The sequence below is a fragment of the Brachionichthys hirsutus genome, chromosome 15 (assembly GCF_040956055.1).
Source record: "Brachionichthys hirsutus isolate HB-005 chromosome 15, CSIRO-AGI_Bhir_v1, whole genome shotgun sequence".
In the NCBI taxonomy this organism is placed as follows: domain Eukaryota; kingdom Metazoa; phylum Chordata; class Actinopteri; order Lophiiformes; family Brachionichthyidae; genus Brachionichthys; species Brachionichthys hirsutus.
The window spans coordinates 1,198,474-1,218,993 of record NC_090911.1 but is presented as its reverse complement, the minus strand read 5'-3'; the positions used below and the strand labels follow the sequence as shown (position 1 = coordinate 1,218,993).

General features: G+C 47.2%; 1 protein-coding gene across 1 annotated transcript; it reads right to left on the bottom strand.

Annotated features, from left to right (window-relative positions):
• Positions 1-7: 7 nt before the first annotated feature.
• On the bottom strand, positions 8-16,464 carry usp33 (ubiquitin specific peptidase 33). Its single transcript, XM_068748540.1, has 23 exons — positions 16,381-16,464; positions 16,099-16,152; positions 15,925-15,987; positions 12,947-13,096; positions 12,650-12,758; positions 11,755-11,824; positions 10,497-10,610; positions 10,012-10,090; positions 8,231-8,672; positions 8,015-8,149; positions 7,799-7,914; positions 6,628-6,800; positions 6,448-6,518; positions 6,335-6,368; positions 6,189-6,234; positions 5,907-6,087; positions 5,708-5,834; positions 5,447-5,616; positions 2,447-2,528; positions 2,264-2,372; positions 1,621-1,723; positions 976-1,044; positions 8-756 (listed from the first exon to the last, which is right to left on the bottom strand). Exons 1-23 carry the CDS (start codon positions 16,462-16,464, stop codon positions 599-601), a joined length of 2,739 nt encoding a protein of 912 aa, XP_068604641.1. The 3' UTR covers positions 8-598.
• Between the last annotated feature and the right edge of the window lie 4,056 nt (positions 16,465-20,520).

Below are 20,520 nucleotides of genomic sequence, written 5' to 3'. Positions count from 1 at the left end.
TCCCTTCTGTGATAAATATCCAAGTGCTGAATCTTGACCAACATACCACCAGTACATTCAAATACAAAGCAGTCGTCTGCAGGAGCATGCCAATTTGTACATTTATATAACGGTGCAGACACAAAATTCATTCCTGAGACTACTCAGTAATTAGTCCCCTCATTACCCTTTTTAAGTCACATTGATCTCCTTACAATTCAGTGAATAATATTCTTATACAACAGGAAACGTGTGTGATATATTTACAGCAAGACGTATTGTGATCCTTCAGTATCAGCAGTACATAAAACATGGACATACAGTACAGCGTGTTCGCGTTTGGTCAAGAAAAAAAGAAATGGCATTCAGCGAATTTGTAGCTGCAAATAATTTAAATGCTTGGTTCTAAAAACAACTCGACATGAATACTACAGTGCTAATAGAAATTCAAGAGTTCGTTACAGAGATTCGTACAACATGGCAAACCTTCTCAGACACGTCAGCTTTCAAAGGCCGCCTGTAGTGGCAAAGATGAGATCCTTCACAAATGCTTTTGGAACAACAAGTTAAGTGCAAAATAACAGACTTTTCATTTATTGACCGCTGATTAGCGGCTTCATTAAACAGAGCGTGTCTCCACCTCGATTTTCTCCTCCGACTGAGATGAGTCGGCTTCTTGGTGGCTGATGTTTGGCCGGACGGTCACGAGTGGACCGCCGCCGTAGATGGACTGGAGGAAGTTCCACGTCTCTTCGGAGATCTGACCCGAGTCAGCTCCTGCAGGGGAAAGGCAAACGCACACACTGAGCTATTGCTAAGGTAATTCGGAGGCTGCGCAAGAGGGGAACAGATTTGTATTATTTTCTGGTCCAATTACTAGATTTGTTTTTTACTAATTTCATGCTTCTAATAACTGATTCAAACAAAAATTTTATACATAGAAAACACCAGACAAATATTCACGCAATATCACAGAAGCAATAGCGAGAGTAGTACCTTGTTTGAGCGTTAAGTGGCTGTTCTTGTTCACCGTAATCTTGGAATTATCAATGGATCCTGGTGAATCTTGAGGAGGAAAGAGGAGACCAATTAGTTATAACATGGTTATACACGGCAGTACTATGCATGTTTGTAATTCAGACTAAAAGAGCAAAGATGTTAAAATGTTACATTTTTGAGTCACATTAAGAAATTTATTTTTTGCTCCCACTTGCGACAGAGATAATATAAATAATAACGGAGCAGGAGTCGGGAGGGAACAGAAGGCATTTGTAGCAGTGCCAGATGTAGGCGGTTATAAATAGAAGTAGCAATAGAAAGCAAGGGAAGGAGGGGAAAAAGGAGTGAAAGAAATTGAGATATGTTATGGCACTTTGTTTTGCTGCAGCAGGAGGGAACGAAAGAATAAAGATAATTCAAGAGAAGAAATGGGGCCTCAGTTTTTGGACTTTTTTAAAATTCTTTTAACAGGTTTTGGTAACAAGACAATCACAATATCCCACATAAAACCATTTACTGTCCTTCTGAGAAATTATGTGCTTGATATAGATTATTTTTCCAGAGACATGAATAATACTATCTACAAGTATTGGGAACATGTCACATTAATTCGACATTTAATCAAGACTTCTGTCCGATTACCGTTGTCTTTCCCCTTGACGAAGCCCTCCCACTCACGAAACCACTGCATGCTGATGCAGTATATGACCACCGGAGACTCCTCCTCCTGAAACGCCTTGTTCAGCTACAGAACGGAGGGGGGAGAGGGGGTGGGGTGAGCAGTAGAGACAAGAGGGAGGAGAAAAACAGGAAGGGAGGGGAGCAAAGAAAATGTGAGTGATGATGAAAGGATGGAGAGGAGAGGAGAGGAGAGGAGGTAACATGAGAAGACACCCCACAGCACCAATTTCATCTTCCTTGGAAATGATACAATCACAGTTCTTCTTGTTATCCTACTAAACGCGTTCACACACACACACACACACACACACACACACACACACAGCGAGCGGATTGGGAGAGCAGCAATAACAGCTGCATCTGACCCAGTGCATTAATGATCAAGCTCACACCTCTCATCTCCCACTGGGGTGAAAAGCAGCCTATCAACATTTCAGTAGACTGCGGAATGGCCCTTTAAAGTAAACTGTGCTGACAAGTGAGACGCACAGAGGGTCACCGACACACGAAGCGTTATTGTCCACACCAGCTTTTACTGCCGCTACGCCCCATCTCCTCGCTTCCCATATCGATCTCGTAGACATGCTTAAAAAAAAACACTTACCCTGACAAACATGTCCAGCTCTGACTTGCGCCGTTTCTCCAGTTTTTCTATCTCAATCTGGCACGTGTGGCAAACATACAGGTGGTTGACAGCTGGTCCCCCTCCGTACCTGCAGGGGGCAGTGCAAACAAAGTCAGATTGAAATAATTCTTCTCTGAAACGTAGAAAGCCTCCTGCAGGTACCTGCTGTAAAGATGATCCCAGACATTCTGTGGCAGCATCACCACCAGGTCGTCGATGAATGTTGCTTTGTTGGGTGGCACACCTAATGAAACACAACGGAAAACCTTTCATTCATTACCTGTGTCACATTTAAAGGGAGGCGACACGTAGAGAGACATGACGCAGCTCATATTGTCCTACGCTCAAACCGAGGGAGCACGAGCTTCTCACAGCATAAAGAAAGAAACATTCCATGCCATGAAACAGTTAACTGAATTCAGATTGTTACTGTACAACATTTTAGATAGTTTCAGACTGCACAAGTACAAAAAGAATATCTGCATAATTGGCATCCCGTCCCCGACCATAACGTTTAGGGTCACCCCACCCAAAATGATTTTTGGCCAGCCAGAGACCAGCCAGAGACCAGCCAAAGACCAGCCAGAGACCAGCCAGAGACCAGCCAGAGACCAGCCAGAGACCAGCCAGAGACCAGCCAGAGACCAGGCAGAGACCAGCCAGAGACCAGGCAGAGACCAGCCAGAGACCAGGCAGAGACCAGCCAGAGACCAGGCAGAGACCAGGCAGAGACCAGCCAGAGACCAGCCAGAGACCAGCCAGAGACCAGCCAGAGACCAGCCAGAGACCAGCCAGAGACCAGCCAGAGACCAGCCAGAGACCAGCCAGAGACCAGCCAGAGACCAGCCAGAGACCAGCCAGAGACCAGCCAGAGACCAGCCAGAGACCAGCCAGAGACCAGCCAGAGACCAGCCAGAGACCAGCCAAAGAGCAGCCAGAGACCAGCCAGAGACCAGCCAGAGACCAGCCAGAGACCAGCCAGAGACCAGCCAGAGACCAGCCAGAGACCAGCCAGAGACCAGCCAGAGACCAGGCAGAGACCAGGCAGAGACCAGCCAGAGACCAGCCAGAGACCAGCCAGAGACCAGCCAGAGACCAGCCAGAGACCAGCCAGAGACCAGCCAGAGACCAGCCAGAGACCAGCCAGAGACCAGCCAGAGACCAGGCAGAGACCAGCCAGAGACCAGCCAGAGACCAGCCAGAGACCAGCCAGAGACCAGCCAGAGACCAGCCAGAGACCAGCCAGAGACCAGCCAGAGACCAGCCAGAGACCAGCCAGAGACCAGCCAGAGACCAGCCAGAGACCAGGCAGAGACCAGCCAAAGAGCAGCCAGAGACCAGCCAGAGACCAGCCAGAGACCAGCCAGAGACCAGCCAGAGACCAGCCAGAGACCAGCCAGAGACCAGCCAGAGACCAGGCAGAGACCAGGCAGAGACCAGGCAGAGACCAGCCAGAGACCAGCCAGAGACCAGCCAGAGACCAGCCAGAGACCAGCCAGAGACCAGCCAGACTTAAAGGTCCCCCATGCTGAGAAAGTCACTCTCCCGTGTTTCTGGACTCTGATGGAGGCTTTGGGTCGTTATCAGCCCAAAAACCGAGAAATAAACCATCCAGTCAATCCTGGAGTTTATGTAGTTCTGAAATCAAGAACAGAAACGCTTCTGGAAGAAATCTCTCTTACTGTGACGTCCCAGTACGAAAACATGCACAAGATGTGTGTGCACGTGCACACACATTCATTACAATGCATTTAGTTTCAGTTTCGTTTTCAGAGGCTTTTCTGACAGAACTGTTTGAGACAGACAAGAGGGACGCTGTCCTGCAGCATCTGTTTGAGAGAGACAAGAGGGACGCTGTCCTGCAGCATCTGTTTGAGACAGACAAGAGGGACGCTGTCCTGCAGCATCTGTTTGAGACAGACATGAGGGACGCTGTCCTGCAGCATCTGTTTGAGACAGACAAGAGGGACGCTGTCCTGCAGCATCTGTTTGAGAGAGACAAGAGGGACGCTGTCCTGCAGCATCTGTTTGAGACAGACAAGAGGGACGCTGTCCTGCAGCATCTGTTTGAGACAGACAAGAGGGACGCTGTCCTGCAGCATCTGTTTGAGACAGACAAGAGGGACGCTGTCCTGCAGCATCTGTTTGAGAGAGACAAGAGGGACGCTGTCCTGCAGCATCTGTTTGAGACAGACAAGAGGGACGCTGTCCTGCAGCATCTGTTTGAGACAGAAAAGAGGGACGCTGTCCTGCAGCATCTGTTTGAGACAGAAAAGAGGGACGCTGTCCTGCAGGATCTGTTTGAGACAGAAATGAGGGACGCTGTCCTGCAGCATCTGTTTGAGACAGAAAAGAGGGACGCTGTCCTGCAGCATCTGTTTGAGACAGACAAGAGGGACGCTGTCCTGCAGCATCTGTTTGAGACAGAAAAGAGGGACACTGTCCTGCAGCATCTGTTTGAGACAGAAGAGGGACGCTGTCCTGCAGCATCTGTTTGAGACAGAAGAGGGACGCTGTCCTGCAGCATCTGTTTGAGACAGAAAAGAGGGACGCTGTCCTGCAGCATCTGTTTGAGACAGAAGAGGGACGCTGTCCTGCCGTGTCTGTGGAAACAGGGTAGAATACGGGACCTTTAACGTGTGTAGGTGTTGAGAAACAGCCAATTACTCCATCAGGAAATAAGGATAAGGAAAGAACATTCAGATTTCACACTACGTATACGATCTCTACTTTACTGCATGGATCTGAGGCTGGTACCGTGTACCGGAACCAGACGGCATCATTAATATATTAATATTGCTGAATAGGACCGATTCTCTGGCTTCACACGAGGCTGAAAATGTTCATTCTCTCCTCCGGAATTCTCAACTCCATTATTTCCAGTGCTCTGCAGCTGAAAAGAAAGGAGCTTGATTGGCACGGTTCCTTTTAGAGTACGGTAATTCCCTCTCCTCTGCCAGGATCATGTGCACAAAGAGATGTAAAAGCCTCTTTGGAAGTCACGGAGGGAATACCTTGTCAAGGCTCCAGAGCCAAAGCGAGGATGAAAGAAAGAGATCGGTTTAGAGACGGCACGGCACAGCGCTCCTCCGAAGGGAAACTGTTCAAGAGCACTTTGACCTTTGAGCGGTTTCAGCACAACGCTGCCAAAGCGGCACAAACCTCCATGTGAGCACAGGAAGTCGTTGTTGGAAATGGGCCCCGGCTCAGCGAAGGTCTTGAACTTGTTCAGCCACTGACGCGAGACGTAGAACTGCAGGAGGCTGGGCTCCATCAGGCTGAATAACCCAGACACCCTCCTCCGTTCTTTGAGCGCATCCTCGTTGCTCTTCCTGAGACAGAAAGAGACCATTCATTCGTCGGTGCTCCGGCGGACCGATCAAAGGCAAGATGTCGGCTGTGAATAGCAACGCAGCGGCTTACTTGTAAAAAAGCACATAAGCCTCAGCATTCTGGACGCAGGATTCAGACACCTCGGTCACACTCTGGTCATCAAATTCATACCACAGGTTGTTCACGTCATTCCTGCAGTAGGCTATATAGTGGCCGCCTGAGATCAAACGGGGGGGGGGCATTAGCATGGCAGTCAGAACGCTCATCAGTGCCACGGGAAGGAACTCACTGCTGGCAGTGCCGTGGTGACAGATGACTGACAGCAGGTCATAGTTGGAGGTCTGTGCAGAGCCGTCTTTGGCCAAGAAAGGCTGCAGGTCCAGACCCTCGAGGGGGAAGGAGACGTGAGTGCTGATCTTAGTGGAGAACATCAGCTCATGTCTGAAGCGCTTCAGGTGGATGCACAAGATCTGGGGAGGAGGGAAAACCGCACACGTTCCATCTTAGAGATCCGGCGTGTCAAAACACGAGACAATATTTTGGACCCTTGTGACATGAGTTGTCTCTATACCTCTGGCAAACTTTGCACTTTACAAAATTTTACTCCATTTCGCAATCTAAAAATAGAAAAGACGACGGAGACGTAAAATCATTTCACGTCCGTTCATGTGACACATCATGCAGTGACGTTTTCAGCGCTGGACATTTGCTACTCACTTCTTGCACTTTTCACAGCTGTACATGTTGTCTCCTAAACAACAACAAACCCCACAGTCATTACGAAGTCCACCTCAATCCTCTTGCTTGTTAGATCAGATTCTTGGGCTTACCCTTTAATTCATCTCGAGCAAAGAAAGCCGCGAGACAATCCTGTAGAGTCACCGCCGGACCCCAGAACCAGCTGACAGCAGAAACAAACGACAACAAACAAAAGCCACGTTTGGAGGGACTTGAAAGACAAACGGGGGACATACAAAGCCACTGTTGGAGGGTGAAGACGACTCCCACACCTCTTGATGTATTCCATGACAAACGCAACCCAGCCCTGTGGTGCGTAAGCGTCCCCACAGGAGCCGGCTTTAACGAGGGAAGTCTGGTGGGTGGAGGAGTGGAGCTTCGCCAAGTCTTCCTTTCCTGGGATGGGCAATGAGATATCTTGGAAGTTCTCCAGGGTCACCGACACCTGATGGGGATTAAAGACAGTAAGGCTAAATCCAAGGTCAAATTTCAATCCATTCTTCATGATTTCCTCCCTTCGTCGCTGAATATTAAGCGAGACAGTGGAACCTTGGTTCCTTAACTCCTCGTTTCACCGACAGAATTTCGACTGGGATGGCGAACGAGCTTTGGTGTGCGCCCGGCGTCAAACCCGCCAGCTGTGTTTTATACACAGAGTTGTGCTCCCTTCTTTGAAACGCACGTTTCTTTTGACTTGGAGGTCACGGGTGTTGCTGGAGCTAATCACAGCCGACTATGGCCGAGAGGCGGGGTACACCCCGAACATGTCGCCAGCACATCGCGGGGCCACCCAGAGACAGACACACACACATTCTCGGAAATTGCGTGTTTTTGGAGGTGGGAGGAAACCGGAGAACCCGGACAAACCCCACGCAGACATGGGGAGAACATAGAACATCCGCAGATAGGAATCAAACATGGAACCTTGTTTAATGACAGCGCTACCCACTACGCCACCATGCCACCCTTGTTTTTTGTTAAATGTACCCTCATTACGGCTCCCAATAAAGTAAAAACTGCTACTTGTAGTGTGGCTAAGAAGCATAGGCGTATAATTAAGATCATCTTTAATTATTTTCTATATCCATAAAAAAGGCTTTGAAACAAGTGTTTCTGGAGCTGGAGAAGGGATTCCCTGGATTTACATTCATTTGAATGGGACGTTTCTGGTCAGTCAAATAACTGATGATCCATATCCATGATCCAAGGTTCCACTGCGCATGATACATTTCAAAATACTACATCGACAGCGTGTACGAACATTAGAGGGCTTAAAACGTTTCAGATCAAGGCCTAATAGCAATTTCCGCCCTTGCTCTTCCATTTGACCCTAGCACGTCAAAAAGAGAGGTGTAAGTTTAAAAAAAGGAGGACTGGACCTTTAGCCTTCCCCCGCAGCTGCCCCCCGGATCCTCGCGAAAAGGAAAAGAGATCCACACTAACCCGATCACAGGTGAGGCACTGAACCGAGCTGACGATTGTCCCATCAAACACGTCTGAGATGACGCTGCGGTATTTCTTCTGACGCTTCTTCTTTGGTGGGGAGAATGATGCAATTCCTGGAAAGTCAAAGAGAGGAAGAATTGTGTGAATTCTGCTCAACAGTTTGTCGGCAAAGTTTGAATCTGGACATCCGAGCAGCCGATTGGACAGCAGCACCTTTCTTGTGGGCGGGGTTTAGGCTGGGCCAGCCGCAGGCAGCTTTAGGTGGGCTGCTGGACATTTTGGGAATGAGCCCCTCCATTGGGACTGGACTCTGGGGTCTCGTGGACATTTGGATGTCGGGGAAGGAATCTGGAGAGAAAGCGTGTCAATCTGACAATGAATATCTGCAGAGAAATAAAGGACGTCTCATCCCGCCGTCTCCATGATTACCCGGCGCCCTTTGAGCCTTGATGGCGCCCTGGCTGCTGATGATGGCCGTGGTTCCAGTGGTGGTGTCAACATCCTTGTCTACGTCCACGCCAGTGCTTCCTCCCAGAACGCCGTTCCCCCCAGAGCGGTAGAAGTCATTAATCATGTTCTTCTCCTTCTGCCACTCCCTGTTGGCCTGGACCTCGTCTTCACCGGGGATCAGCATCTCGGCCTCGTTGGTGCCGTCGATCGGCATGTTTGCACCCTGCAGCTCGTTATCGGCCCGCTCACTGCTGCCGCAGGACTCGCATGACTGGAAGTCGTTGTCCGACTGGCTGCGATTGTCCTCCTCTGGGCCGTCGTCCATGGCGATGCTGCTGGACTGGTTGGAGAGCTCAGGCAGCGGTTCCTTCAGCTCCTCGTGAAGTTGATCCATTAAGCAGCGCAAAAACTCCTGGGAGTCCTGGAGGGAGAGACAGGAAAATCACAAGACATTTTAGATGAGGGAGCAAATTAGCGCCGGCTAGACCGGGCAAACTGGTCCATGAAAATATATGTACATTTCTGAAAAGAACATTGAAAATGAACTCGGCGATAACTCTTCCTAAATTTACGGTAATGTGAGTGGCACACAGCCATGCGTTCCTAAAGATATTTCTCTCTCCAATTTACAAAGAACAACCACTTCACTTCCTTGTTTATTCCAAGTCCGCATCACAAATTCTGAAACCGAATGCTCATGAATGTGTAATCAAACCTAATGAGCCGCAGACATGCAAGTTCCATCTCAAGCCAGAATGAACTCTCCTCCCCCAGGACCTGGAATGTTAACTTCATTCACTGCAATGCCAATTCCAAGGCTGCGCAACCCAGTGTGGCGTAACCAATGAATGTTCCTCAGCTAACGGCGCTGAACAAACACGGGCAAGCCAAGAGAAAACAGGCGTTTTTATCACTGACAAATCCTTTATTTACAGATACTGAACAAAGACGAGAAAGAAGACTTGCGTAAAGCCTCATATCTCTCACATAAACCTTTTCTATCAATGGAAACAAACAGCTTTACCTTGAGGTCAGGCGAGTTCATTGCATCTGATTGAACAATTAGATTTGGATGTAATGTCATTTTAGGAATAAACGCAGATGAAAATGGAGTGGAGCAAAAAAAAAAGCACTCAGAGCGCCGACCTCCGCCGAGCAGCTCGTTCCCCTCCTAATTGGATTTACACCGTCCACATGTTGATCTGGATCATCATCAAAAAGTTCTACATCGTTCTTGGCATCTCTACCATGAAAAGTAAACGTGAATCGGAGTTGATGTGTATTGTAACAGAATTTTGAATCCGTAAATGGAGTTTTCAATGTTAAAATTGAATATTTCTTACTGACTCCATTCTGGATCCGATCCAGAGGAAATCCGGTGGCGAGATAGAGACCCCCACCCTACAAGACGGTGTCAAATTCCATAAACATTTGTCAATAATCCACCGAGATATTGAGGAACAGATTTTACGTAATCGCCGCCTCGCCGGAGGTCATTACCGGTAGTTCTTCATGGAGAGAATTCTTGTTGATGCGCCTGTATTGGATGTTCGATCTATCACCTCACAAACATTCCAATATTGGATAATCAATTGCAATCGAGAGGTAAATGCAGATTATTCACCACTACGGCTAATTATCTTTCAACCTATTAATGAGGTTGACGCTAAAGACGTCTCCAACAATGGGAAAGCGTCTCCATGTTATATTTATACAGTGACTGAGCATCCACGTACATTTCACCATTTGCACTGACTCACCTGCTGAGAATAGCCTCTAAACATGGGGTTTATGGCTTTGATCCCCTGGAACAAAGTGGTTGGAACCACGTAGGAGGATCTGCAAAGAGACAGCACACAGGAGAAATGTGATACCTCAACAAGACCGGTCTGAGAGCACAAACCTCCAACAAGGCTGGAACATCTGGAAGGGTTTGTGGAGGAGCTTTATCCTTTGCATCGTTTTAAAATTATCGGCCAAAATGATCACAATCTGGCCCCGCAGTGAGCTGGCGTCTCATCCAGGGTGTTGCCCGCCTCTCGCCCGTAGCCAGCTGGGATAAGCCGCAGCAACAGCCCTGACCCGCATCTATCACGGTTAGTCTTAGGACTGGTCAAACAATAGGAATCGTCTGCAACATTTGCACTGGACAGAAAATAACGTAAAAGAATTTACAGACGACAAAAGCACGATTATATCCTCCTCTCCATTTTGAAGAGAGCGGCATGAAAAAGGTGCCGCCTACCTATTCTTGTGCCACAGGTCTGACACGAGTTTCTGGTAGCTTTTGCAGAGTGCGGGCTTCTTGTCTGTCCTCACCATGCCGCCACATTCGAGAAAGAACTGGGTCAAGGGTGGGCTGCAGAGGAACAAAGGGACAAAGATACCATCACTCGCTCTAACACTCCACCTAATAAATATATTCATCATCATCGTCACTGCTAAGGCTGCGTATTAGTGAGAAACATACTGTATTTGATACACATCACAGTACTGCGGTTACATTTTATTTATCGAGAGCTCCTTCCTCTCCTGTGTTATTTTAAGAACATGCCACATACTGATTAAACATCGACGGTCCTTTTAAGAATCAGTATCGCATTATTCATGAAAATATGAAATACAGAAGAGGATCAATATCTGCCCGTTGTTTTCTATGAACAAACTGTGTAGTAGCTAAAAATAATTGTCTTCAGCCAGAATATCCCATTAATTTTTGAGTAAAGCCACATTTCCTGAGGGTTCAGAAACTCTGCATGCAGCAGAAAACTGTAGGACATCTGAAATAACTGGAAAGACAAGAAAAGGTGAGGTGGTGTTATCTGATAAATGCAGAGCAGACAGCAATTTTCAGGCATGAATTAAAGAATGAAATTGCATGATGAATAAGGCATAGAGCGTTCCCTTCTTTTTGACTGAAGAACAACCTGAAGGTCTCTAAATACGAGGAAACGTTCACACAGGCAGACATCAAAGGAAAGTTTCAGGACAAGTCTCTCCTCCTGCAGCAGTTTGGATACTCCTATTTTTGAGATGCGATTTAGATTGCAAATTTTAACCCAGATCTTTTCCCGTTTTGGCTTGTGTTAAGACTAGGAGTTAAATTTAAAAGCAGACCGACCCTGAGCTAGACTGCCGTCAAGGGAGGACAGGGTTTGTTGTTCAAAAAGAGAGATACAGAGTAAATACTACTGCAGGCTGGGTTCTGCAGCAAAGCCCTAATTTACAGTGTAATCACAAAGACTTTTACCCACAATGCAATAAAAATTCAGCAAAAAAAAAAAAAAACAATGCAGCAAACGTGGAAACGATAAAGACAGATGCATAAAAGAAAAGGCAGGTAGAGAAATAAAACAGAGGAAGACATTGGGGGGGTGGGGGGTGAACCAGGCTGGCAGTCAGTGAATAAAACGGCAAATGGCTGCAGTCATTTTCATAGTGAAAACAATCAGGGACACATAGGTGATGTCAGAGGGGATGCAGCGCAGACAGGTAGATCTCACCAGTTAGACAGGGCCTGCAGGGCAGCATTCATGTAGCAGGTGTTGCCTATATTCTTTAACCCCGTCAGGCCTGGGGGGGAGAAACAATACACCAGCGGGATAAATACAGGATTCATCAGGCGCTGGTACAATTTGAAGGCTGCAGGAACGCATCAAGGAGACAAATTCTTAATGTAATATTTTACAACAGGAGTTAAAGTAGTGCAACTTCATTTTGGTCATGTTGATGACTCGAGTCCAATCACAACAGCTTCCTGCTTCCTGTCCACGCCTCCTCTCTGAGAGGATGTTAGCTCTACCTCCTGATCACGTGATCTGTATCTCTGCAGATGCCCGAGTTGCACCACATGATGTTTAATGTAACTCATAGCAGGTGGTGGAGCCCGTGGGTCTCACGGCCCCGAGCCGGGCCATTATTTGCATTGCTGGATCCACTGAGACTGAAGCGTTCAGCACTGGAGTGTTAAGTCGTGGGTTCAGTCCAGGTGGCCGTCGTTCGTCGTCGGGGCAACATGTGGCTTTCTCTTGGCTGTTATCAGACACCTTTGACAGTTCTGTGTAAATCATAGCCACGCTTGTCTTATGTGTTGCAGTATTGGCTGTAGTTTTTGTGACGTTTTAGGACAAAACGGTAACAGTCTCGTCTGTAATGGAAAGCGTTATTCAACTTAAATCAGAAATAATCTGACTGCAGACTGAGGTTTAACCTGAAACTATCACTGCAATGCTAACGTTTGTTTTTTTCATCATAATTTGCTCCTAAATGTATTTGTTGACTTTAGAGCTGATGTTTGTGATAACAACTAGCATCGAGTTTACGTAAAACGTCTGCAACCCTTTAGTGATTTAGTGATAAACAGTGCATCGCTAATGATTCATCTTGTGTTTGTCAGACCTCTGGCATGCAGGTCGTCATCCTCCTCCATCTCCATGTCCAGGTCTTCACACCCTCCATGAGGGGGCACTCGCAAGGAGGTTGGGCTCTCCCGGGCCCTGCTGTCATCCTGGATGAACAGCAGAGACACACCTCAGTGCGCTACATATATGCTGTAAACATGCAGTTTAAGCCCAACTTGCCAGACAATCTAGGATACCAATACTGCATTAAATCCATACTCTGGATTTGAGCAGAATTGAATTTCTTTCAATGGCTAGTTCGTGACTGACTGGTGATTGAGAACATGAGGTTTACCTGATTGGCATTCTGAGGAGAAGGCAGCAGCCTACTGTTGGCGTGGGGGGCGTGAGGGCTAAGCTTACGCTCCAGGAAAACCTCCTTGCTGCAGGTGTAGCACCACACGCGAAGTGTGGTCAGGTTCACAGTGAGGTTGTGCCTCGTGTCCTGCAAGGAAAGAAATTATCCTCAGAATAAACATACACAAACTGATGGAAGGAAACTATTCATATGTACCCGAGAGCAGCTGATAAGGTGCGTTTTTGATCTCCAACACAACCTTCGAATTAGCATATAATAAAATGAACAAGTCGCCTTGGCTCTTATGTGTCTGCCGTCAGTCAGGCCTGCTGCATCAAACACATCAGTACTTAACTGCTAAGCAGTGAAACCAACGTAAAGTCATGTCAACGTGGCCGAAATGCATTGAGACTGATCCATCCTTGGTTGCTTGCGCGCTTGCTTCGTCACCAACCCAGCAAACTGACAACGTACCGCTATTTATAAGTCTTTGAACCTATAAGGCGTCATAGCTTTAGTGAACGTGTTTGTTGTAGATTATAGTATTTATGAGAACTATCTGCCTATTTGGTCCTTACAGCGCCCTCAAATGGTGGTCGGATTTGAACTTTGTTGACATTTGTGATCACCCGTCCCTTTAAATATACACAAATAATATCAAAATCGACGTCAGAACGGAACAGAGTTCTCAGCGGCTCAGTCGTTACTTTTCTCTAACGTAATTACTGCTCGTCAGCTAATGTTAGTTGGTTTTCAGCTTTTTTTAACAATATTTTTGAGCTGTGGTGGAGGCTGAATGCTGAAATAGTTGAGTCATTGTAACATTGTTATACGTTTGAAATGTCATGTCCCGTTTAGTTCATGACTCTGCGGAACACTGCAGGGGTCTGACCCGCTTGCAGTCCGGTCACAATCAGCTTTGTCTAAAAGAACATGTAGATTTGTACAGAAGAGTATTTATTAAACAATCTACCAATTTGTTACTCCAAACTGTTGGATTAGGCGACAGAAACGTCTTTCCCTTGGGCAACATTATTAGGAAACACAGCAAGTTTGAAAGTATTGAGAAGTAGACCAATGAGTTTGTTTTGGGAGGTTTGGAGCTCGGATTGAACTGGATGGCATCTCAGAGTCCACCGGCACCACTGCCAAGAATCTGGGCGTTTTCTGTCCTTTCATTCACAGATAAAACATATTTCAGACTGTGTTCTTTCACATTCACAGTATTTCAAAAATCAGGCACCCCCAAAAAGATGCAGAAATGTTGTCCACGCTTTTCTAACCTCCAGGGTGGATTAACGCAACTCATTACTGTCCGGCCGCCCCAACGACAGCTCATGTTCTGATAGGAACGAGACTAAGAGAGCGCATTTCCCCTGTTCTGGCATCGATGCATCGGCTTCCAGTTAGACACAAACAAACCTGTTCGTTCACTGATGGGTTGTTTGCAACTAGCTTCAAACATGCCTCAAGTACATTAAATGACCAAGAACCCCGCCTTTTTAATTTGTGCAATAAGACTGACAGTCTGAAAAACCATAATATTCCGTTTAGAACCTGAAAATGTACTACTGTGTTCAACAATTTTAAATGCTGATTAAATATGAGTTATGCTGCCCCTTTGCAGCCCTGAACAAAAGCCTGCAGCTCGTCAGGGCGACAGGTGACTGAACGCGAGCAGCCGCCAACCAGCAGACTCTGCATTATTCATCAGGGCTGCATTAGCCTCACAGCTGGGCAGCGCTGAGCTGCAGGAGGGACACCCCAGAGGCCATGAAACTCCTAGCTTTAATTATTTATGAAGGAGCGTAAACCAGCTAGGACATTAATAACAAGACACATTTATAGGTCTGAGAAGATGGCCCTACTAGCCCGCATAATGTAGCCTCCATACGGGTCATTTGTTCTTCATGCTGACTCCAGGGCTGCTAAAATGTTTAACCTTATTTTAACTTCTTCTGCGTGCGCACACACTCAGTTTCAGAGAGGATCGTGTAAAACCTGCAGAACTTTTCTTTATTGCAGCACTAGTGCAACGTTAGCATCTGCTTTGAGCTTTTGATTAAAAAGCGAGTTGGTTTTCTCCAGCCGATTCGATAAGGATGCAATGCAGGAAGGAGCGAGGAAGCCCAGGAGGTGATTTCATCAGGTGGTTTGCAGTGACTGTACAGAAACATAGGAACCTGCTCAAGGACCCAGAGGTACAGTTGGTAGTAAATTTACAATCCTATATCTGGCCTACGCTGACATTTTCTATTCGTTTTATTTGATTCAGACTGCAAACTTTCTCTTTGCAGAGATAAAGTCTTCAATGCTCTAATGACGCATGATATTCTTTCAAACAAGGTTTAAAGACAGTATCTTCTGAAAAAACACAAAGGTCGGCTGGTATGCTGCACAGACATACATCCTGAATAAACATGAATATAAACTCCAGCCGTAATATCATTTAAAAATCAATCCAGTCGACTCATTCCTCCAACCTGGGTGAATGGCTCTGCTGCTGAAGACGTCTGTCCCTTTCCAGACAAGGCCTTGCTCAGCTATGTGGATCCTAATAGGCATTTCTTTACATGAACAAAGGAAATATGCTTTTCATCTAAGCCCACTTGTCACCGATGTGCTAGCAGAACTACCTGTGAACATGGAATAGCAGGGGCAGATACTGTAACCACAGAAGTGACGGGACTGAATTTCTCCCATTTCCCCTCAGGACTGGAAATTAGTAATGAATGATCTGCCGCATAAATGGAACCAACCGTGGAGGTGGATACAAGCAGAGGTGGAGTCGTGTTCTTAAGATGCACGTGCTGCCTCTCGGATCGTGACAAGAAGCGTTTTATTTAAATGAAGCAGCGCTTGAGGCCGTTTTAGTCCAAGTCATTTCCGTCCCGTTCAAGCATGAACACCACATCAACCGATGAAGTATTTGTTTTCCAAGCGAAAAGGCATGAGCGTTGTCTGAGATGTCTCACCTGTGAGTGCACAGTGCTGTGGTCTGTGTGTGATTCTCCACAGCCCACATACGCACAGCCATTCTGGAGGAAAAGGGAACACAAAGAGCTTCAGACACAACGGAGGAATCAAAGCGTTTACACGTTGGATTCCAAAGCAACATATCTCCCATCCCGCTGTGAGCACCGTCTCACCTCCAAACACGCCCACAAATTTGGTCCTCCGACTGTACAGTCTTGACACTGGCCCTGGAAAATCATCACGACATTCAGGTTAGAATCACATAAAGGTGGGAATCAGTGGTGGGAAAAAAAAGTCAAGTCAATAACGAAAGAGAATTTGTGACTGTTGTAGATAAGTGATTAAGGTAAACCAGGCGAGTGGCATTAAATGGATGAGCTGAAGACAAATGATTCAGCCATTCTTCCCCAGTCAATGAAATGCTCAGCATTCGTGTTTACAATAGGTTCACTCACATGGGATTTCTGAATGAGCGCTTCTTTGGTGATCTCGCCGACACAGTCCAGGTGGGGGCAGTCACAGACGGGCCCGGGAGGCATCTCTCATGGGAAGCTCTGAAAGAGGAGGAGGAATGGAGGCTCATGCGCGGCAGTAAATGCACAACTTTCACTGCAGGTCAGGTGGCCACCAGAGAGCTCAGTGCTGACAAAAAACAACGCTTCAAAGTTCCAGACACTGGACAAATGATTCAGCCTATAGTAAAAGACCGCTAACCTGACAAACCTGGGTCACCGTCACACCCTCATTCAACGAGAGGCGTGATGGTGCGACACAGTTGTGAGTAAAGGGATCATAATTAAGATCAGATTTACCAGGAGTGCTGCGCATCGAAATCGGAATTAACCATATCTAGTATTCAAAAATTCAGATAAGCACTAAAAGGGGGGGGGGGGGGTGTTCAGAGTCAAACAGTAAAAGCATCCGGAGTAACACAGCCATCTAGAAAAAAATAATAAATCACAAAGTCCAGTGGTTTCTGTCGGTTTTACTTTATAACATTTAGCTTTTCTGCAAATGTCAGAGGAGATCAGCTGAAGTGCCTTTAATGTTTGTGCATGGAAATATTTCAATTATTAAAGAAAAGCACCTCCAATCATTGAAGTTAATCACCATCAGACAAGCATACATCATAATATTAATACATAAATCATCAGCAGAGCGTGTACATGATAATTCAAGATTCAAGATTCAAGATTCAAGATACTTTATTGTCATTATGCGAGCATAATAAAATCGTGAGAAGGCCCACGGCTTAAGGCACACATCATAACAAACTAAATTCTCTCTCTTAAGAAACAATATATATACACACAGAGAGAGTGAGAATCACAGGCAGTAGTGCAAAATGGCAACAGCAACAGGGCCGGCATAAAGCGTCCCAGATCACTACAAGGGAACGACTGCTTTCACAGCTCGGGGGAAGAAGCTGTTCCTGAGCCTCGCTGTGCTGCTTCTGATTGTCCTGAACCGCCTCCCTGATGGAAGCGGGACAAACAGTCTGTGGCCCGGGTGGGTGGGGTCTGTGGCGATGCGTCTGGCCCTCCTCTGGACTCTGGAGGTGTAAACAGAGTCCAAATCAGGCAGACGGTGACCCACAATGCCCTGAGCTGTCCTCACCACCCGGGATAGGTCCTTCCTGTCCTGCGCCGTGCAGCTGCCGTACCACACGGTCGCACTGAGGCACAGGATGCTCTCTATCGTGGCCCGTTTGCAAGCAGCACAGAGGAGAGTCCAGCCCGCTTCAGCTTCCTGAGGAAGAAGAGCCGTTGCTGGGCCTTCTTCACCAGGTGTCTGGTGTTGAGTGTCCAGGAGAGGTCAGAGGAGATGTGGATGCCCAGGAATTTAATGTTCTCCACACGCTCCACTGCTTCCCCTCGTATGCACAGGGGGGCGTGTTCAGTCTTCCTGGACCTCCTGTAGTCCACTATGACCTCCTTGGTCTTGCTGGTGTTCAGAACAAGGCTGTTCTTCGAGCACCACAGCATCAGGTTCTGGACCTCCTCTCTGTAGTGGGTCTCATCGTTGTTGGAGATGTGACCCACCACGGTGGTGTCGTCAGCAAACTTCACAACCGGGTTTGTGGAGTGGATGGCAGAGCAGTCGTGGGTGAAGAGGGTGAAGAGAGCAGGGCTGAGAACGCAACCCTGGGGGGTCCCAGTGTTAATCTAGATGTGATAGCTTTACTGACTAGCAGGAGAAACGTCCTCCACACACGAGCTGCTGGTGCTCGCACGCAGAGAACATCAGAGACAAACATCTGAACGGTGACTCCATAAACGCTTTCAAACAGACACGCTCGAGGACTCTCTCGAGACAATGATCGTCTTTCACACAAATCACCTCTAGTGGGAATGCATACACAACTGAGTAATTAGTCATGTTGCAGTTCTGCAGCATGAAAAAGTACAATTTACAAATCAGAAGTTTTAATATTTTTGATGAAAGTTAAATATTTGATAAAACTCCACTACAATGAAGTATTGCAGTGTTGAAGCGCGTTTGTTTGATAGAATATATTATGAATATTGTGCATTCTAATACGCATGTTGTCTACGTGTAGAACGATCAAAGACGGGGCCGCTCCATTTCAGAGCGTGCTGCCCGTTATTCCGGCTTTGGAGGAGGACCCGAGTGTTAATCGCTTGATGACAGCATAACTCCAACCACAGTCCTCGTTGTGCTTCACATGATTCAGCACCTTCAAATCTCAACAACGTATCATAAACCGCATGACACGGCTCATCGCGGCTTCATCGGTGCTGTGGAGCTTGGCAAACAGCAGGTATGAGGAAAAGGATATCCCTCTACCCGATAGTCCTGCATTTTCAGGATTGATAATCCCGGTTCATTTCAAACGAGAGCTGAACATGATGTTGCTGTCGAGGTTCTCCATTAGCACCACGTATCCTAACAGGCCAAGCAGGAGATACGCACGAATACACGAAGCCGATCCTCAGTCACAAAGAGCGCGTTCAGTCGAGCCTCCGCCAAAGTCCGTAGTCCTCCCAGAGTCAGTGTGCTATCGTACATAATGTAGAGATACAACGATAAATACAAACAAACACGGAATCACGACGAGTAACGTTGTACTGAATATATCGGGAGAAGGATGGAGGACGACCCAGGAGAAGACACATGGACGTAGTGAGGGAGGACATGAGAGGGGCCGGTGTTGGGGAGGACGATGCAGAGGACAGGGCTAGAGGACGACCCAGGAGAAGACACATGGACGTAGTGAGGGAGGACACGAGAGCGGCTGGTGTTGGGGAGGACGATGCAAAGGACAGGGCTAGAGGACGACCCAGGAGAAGAGACATGGACGTAGTGAGGGAGGACATGAGAGTGGCTGGTGTTGGGGAGGACGATGCAAAGGACAGGACTAGAGGACGACCCAGGAGAAGACACATGGACGTAGTGAGGGAGGACATGAGAGTGGCTGGTGTTGGGGAGGACGATGCAAAGGACAGGACTAGAGGACGACCCAGGAGAAGAGACATGGACGTAGTGCGGGAGGACATGAGAGTGGCTGGTGTTGGGGAGGACGATGCAAAGGACAGGACTAGAGGACGACCCAGGAGAAGAGACATGGCCTAAACTGATGATTTTACAGCTCCGTCTCCGTTTGGCGATTGTGCAGAGATAACAAAAGAGAAATTACACACGAAAAAACTCATTGAGCATCAAAGGAGCCTCAGCTTATCACCGTGCAGCATAGCAACGATCAAAGAGATTTCATTCAGGCACAGACCAACGTTACGGGCGGGGCGGGGCTCGGACGCTGCAGAACGGTCCACTGTGGCCACCTTTAAGCGCACAATTAGCAGCACATGCTAATACCCGAAACCATATGACCTGAATAAGGGGACGCTAATGCTAGCTAGAGAGCGACTTCCTCAACCAGCTTTCAGTCCAGTGGACTTCTCAAACATCAAAGGCTTCGGCCTTGTCCGCTGCTCAAATTAAACTGTCAACCCCAAACAAGGCGCTGACAGCGTCACGGCCATTCTAGCCACCTTTCCCCGTTAACATTAGCCAGCTGGCCGTCTAAATAGTGTATTTAGTAAGATGGCTATAATTATAATAACAGGTAATTGAGCACATAAAACACGACTGTGAGCTAGAGCCTTTGCTAGCCATGTTAGCGTTCCGGGTGTTACTTGATGGCAATCCTACATCAGCTAGCTAGCTAGCTGGCTAACTGGCTAGCTAGCTAGCTAGCATCCAGACTGTTAGCGTTGACCCTTACCTGTGCTGTGAAAGGAACAGACGCTTCTCTCGCGGATCCTGACGTTCGTGACGTTTAACACACAGATCCAGTCTGTACTTGTATAAATATTTCACCCGGTAACGTTTCTCACGCACCGTCCCTGTTCCTCAGCGTGGTTGCTAACGTTACAGCTGTCTCCGCCCCTTTTCCGGGTTAAAGGTCATGTCGGTCCTCCCCGCCCTGCCCACTGTTGATAGATGTTATTTCTACTTACTTGCATGTTATACCTGTTTTGTGGTGGAATATTTAGCATTTCACATACTTTCAGAGAGAAAGCTGATTTAAAGTTCTAAAAGTTTAGTTTTCAAATACTTTTCCGATCATTCAT

Bases quoted from the DNA above. Each gene is read 5' to 3' on its own strand.
- usp33 (XM_068748540.1), bottom strand. From the start codon at position 16,464: ATGCCTCCCGGGCCCGTCTGTGACTGCCCCCACCTGGACTGTGTCGGC. The intron at 10,611-11,754 runs GTGAGATCTACC...GTTCCTCTGCAG, and splicing joins CTGCAGGCCCTGTCTAACTG to CCCACCCTTGACCCAGTTCT. The intron at 10,091-10,496 runs GTAGGCGGCACC...GTCTCTTTGCAG, and splicing joins GACCTGTGGCACAAGAATAG to ATCCTCCTACGTGGTTCCAA.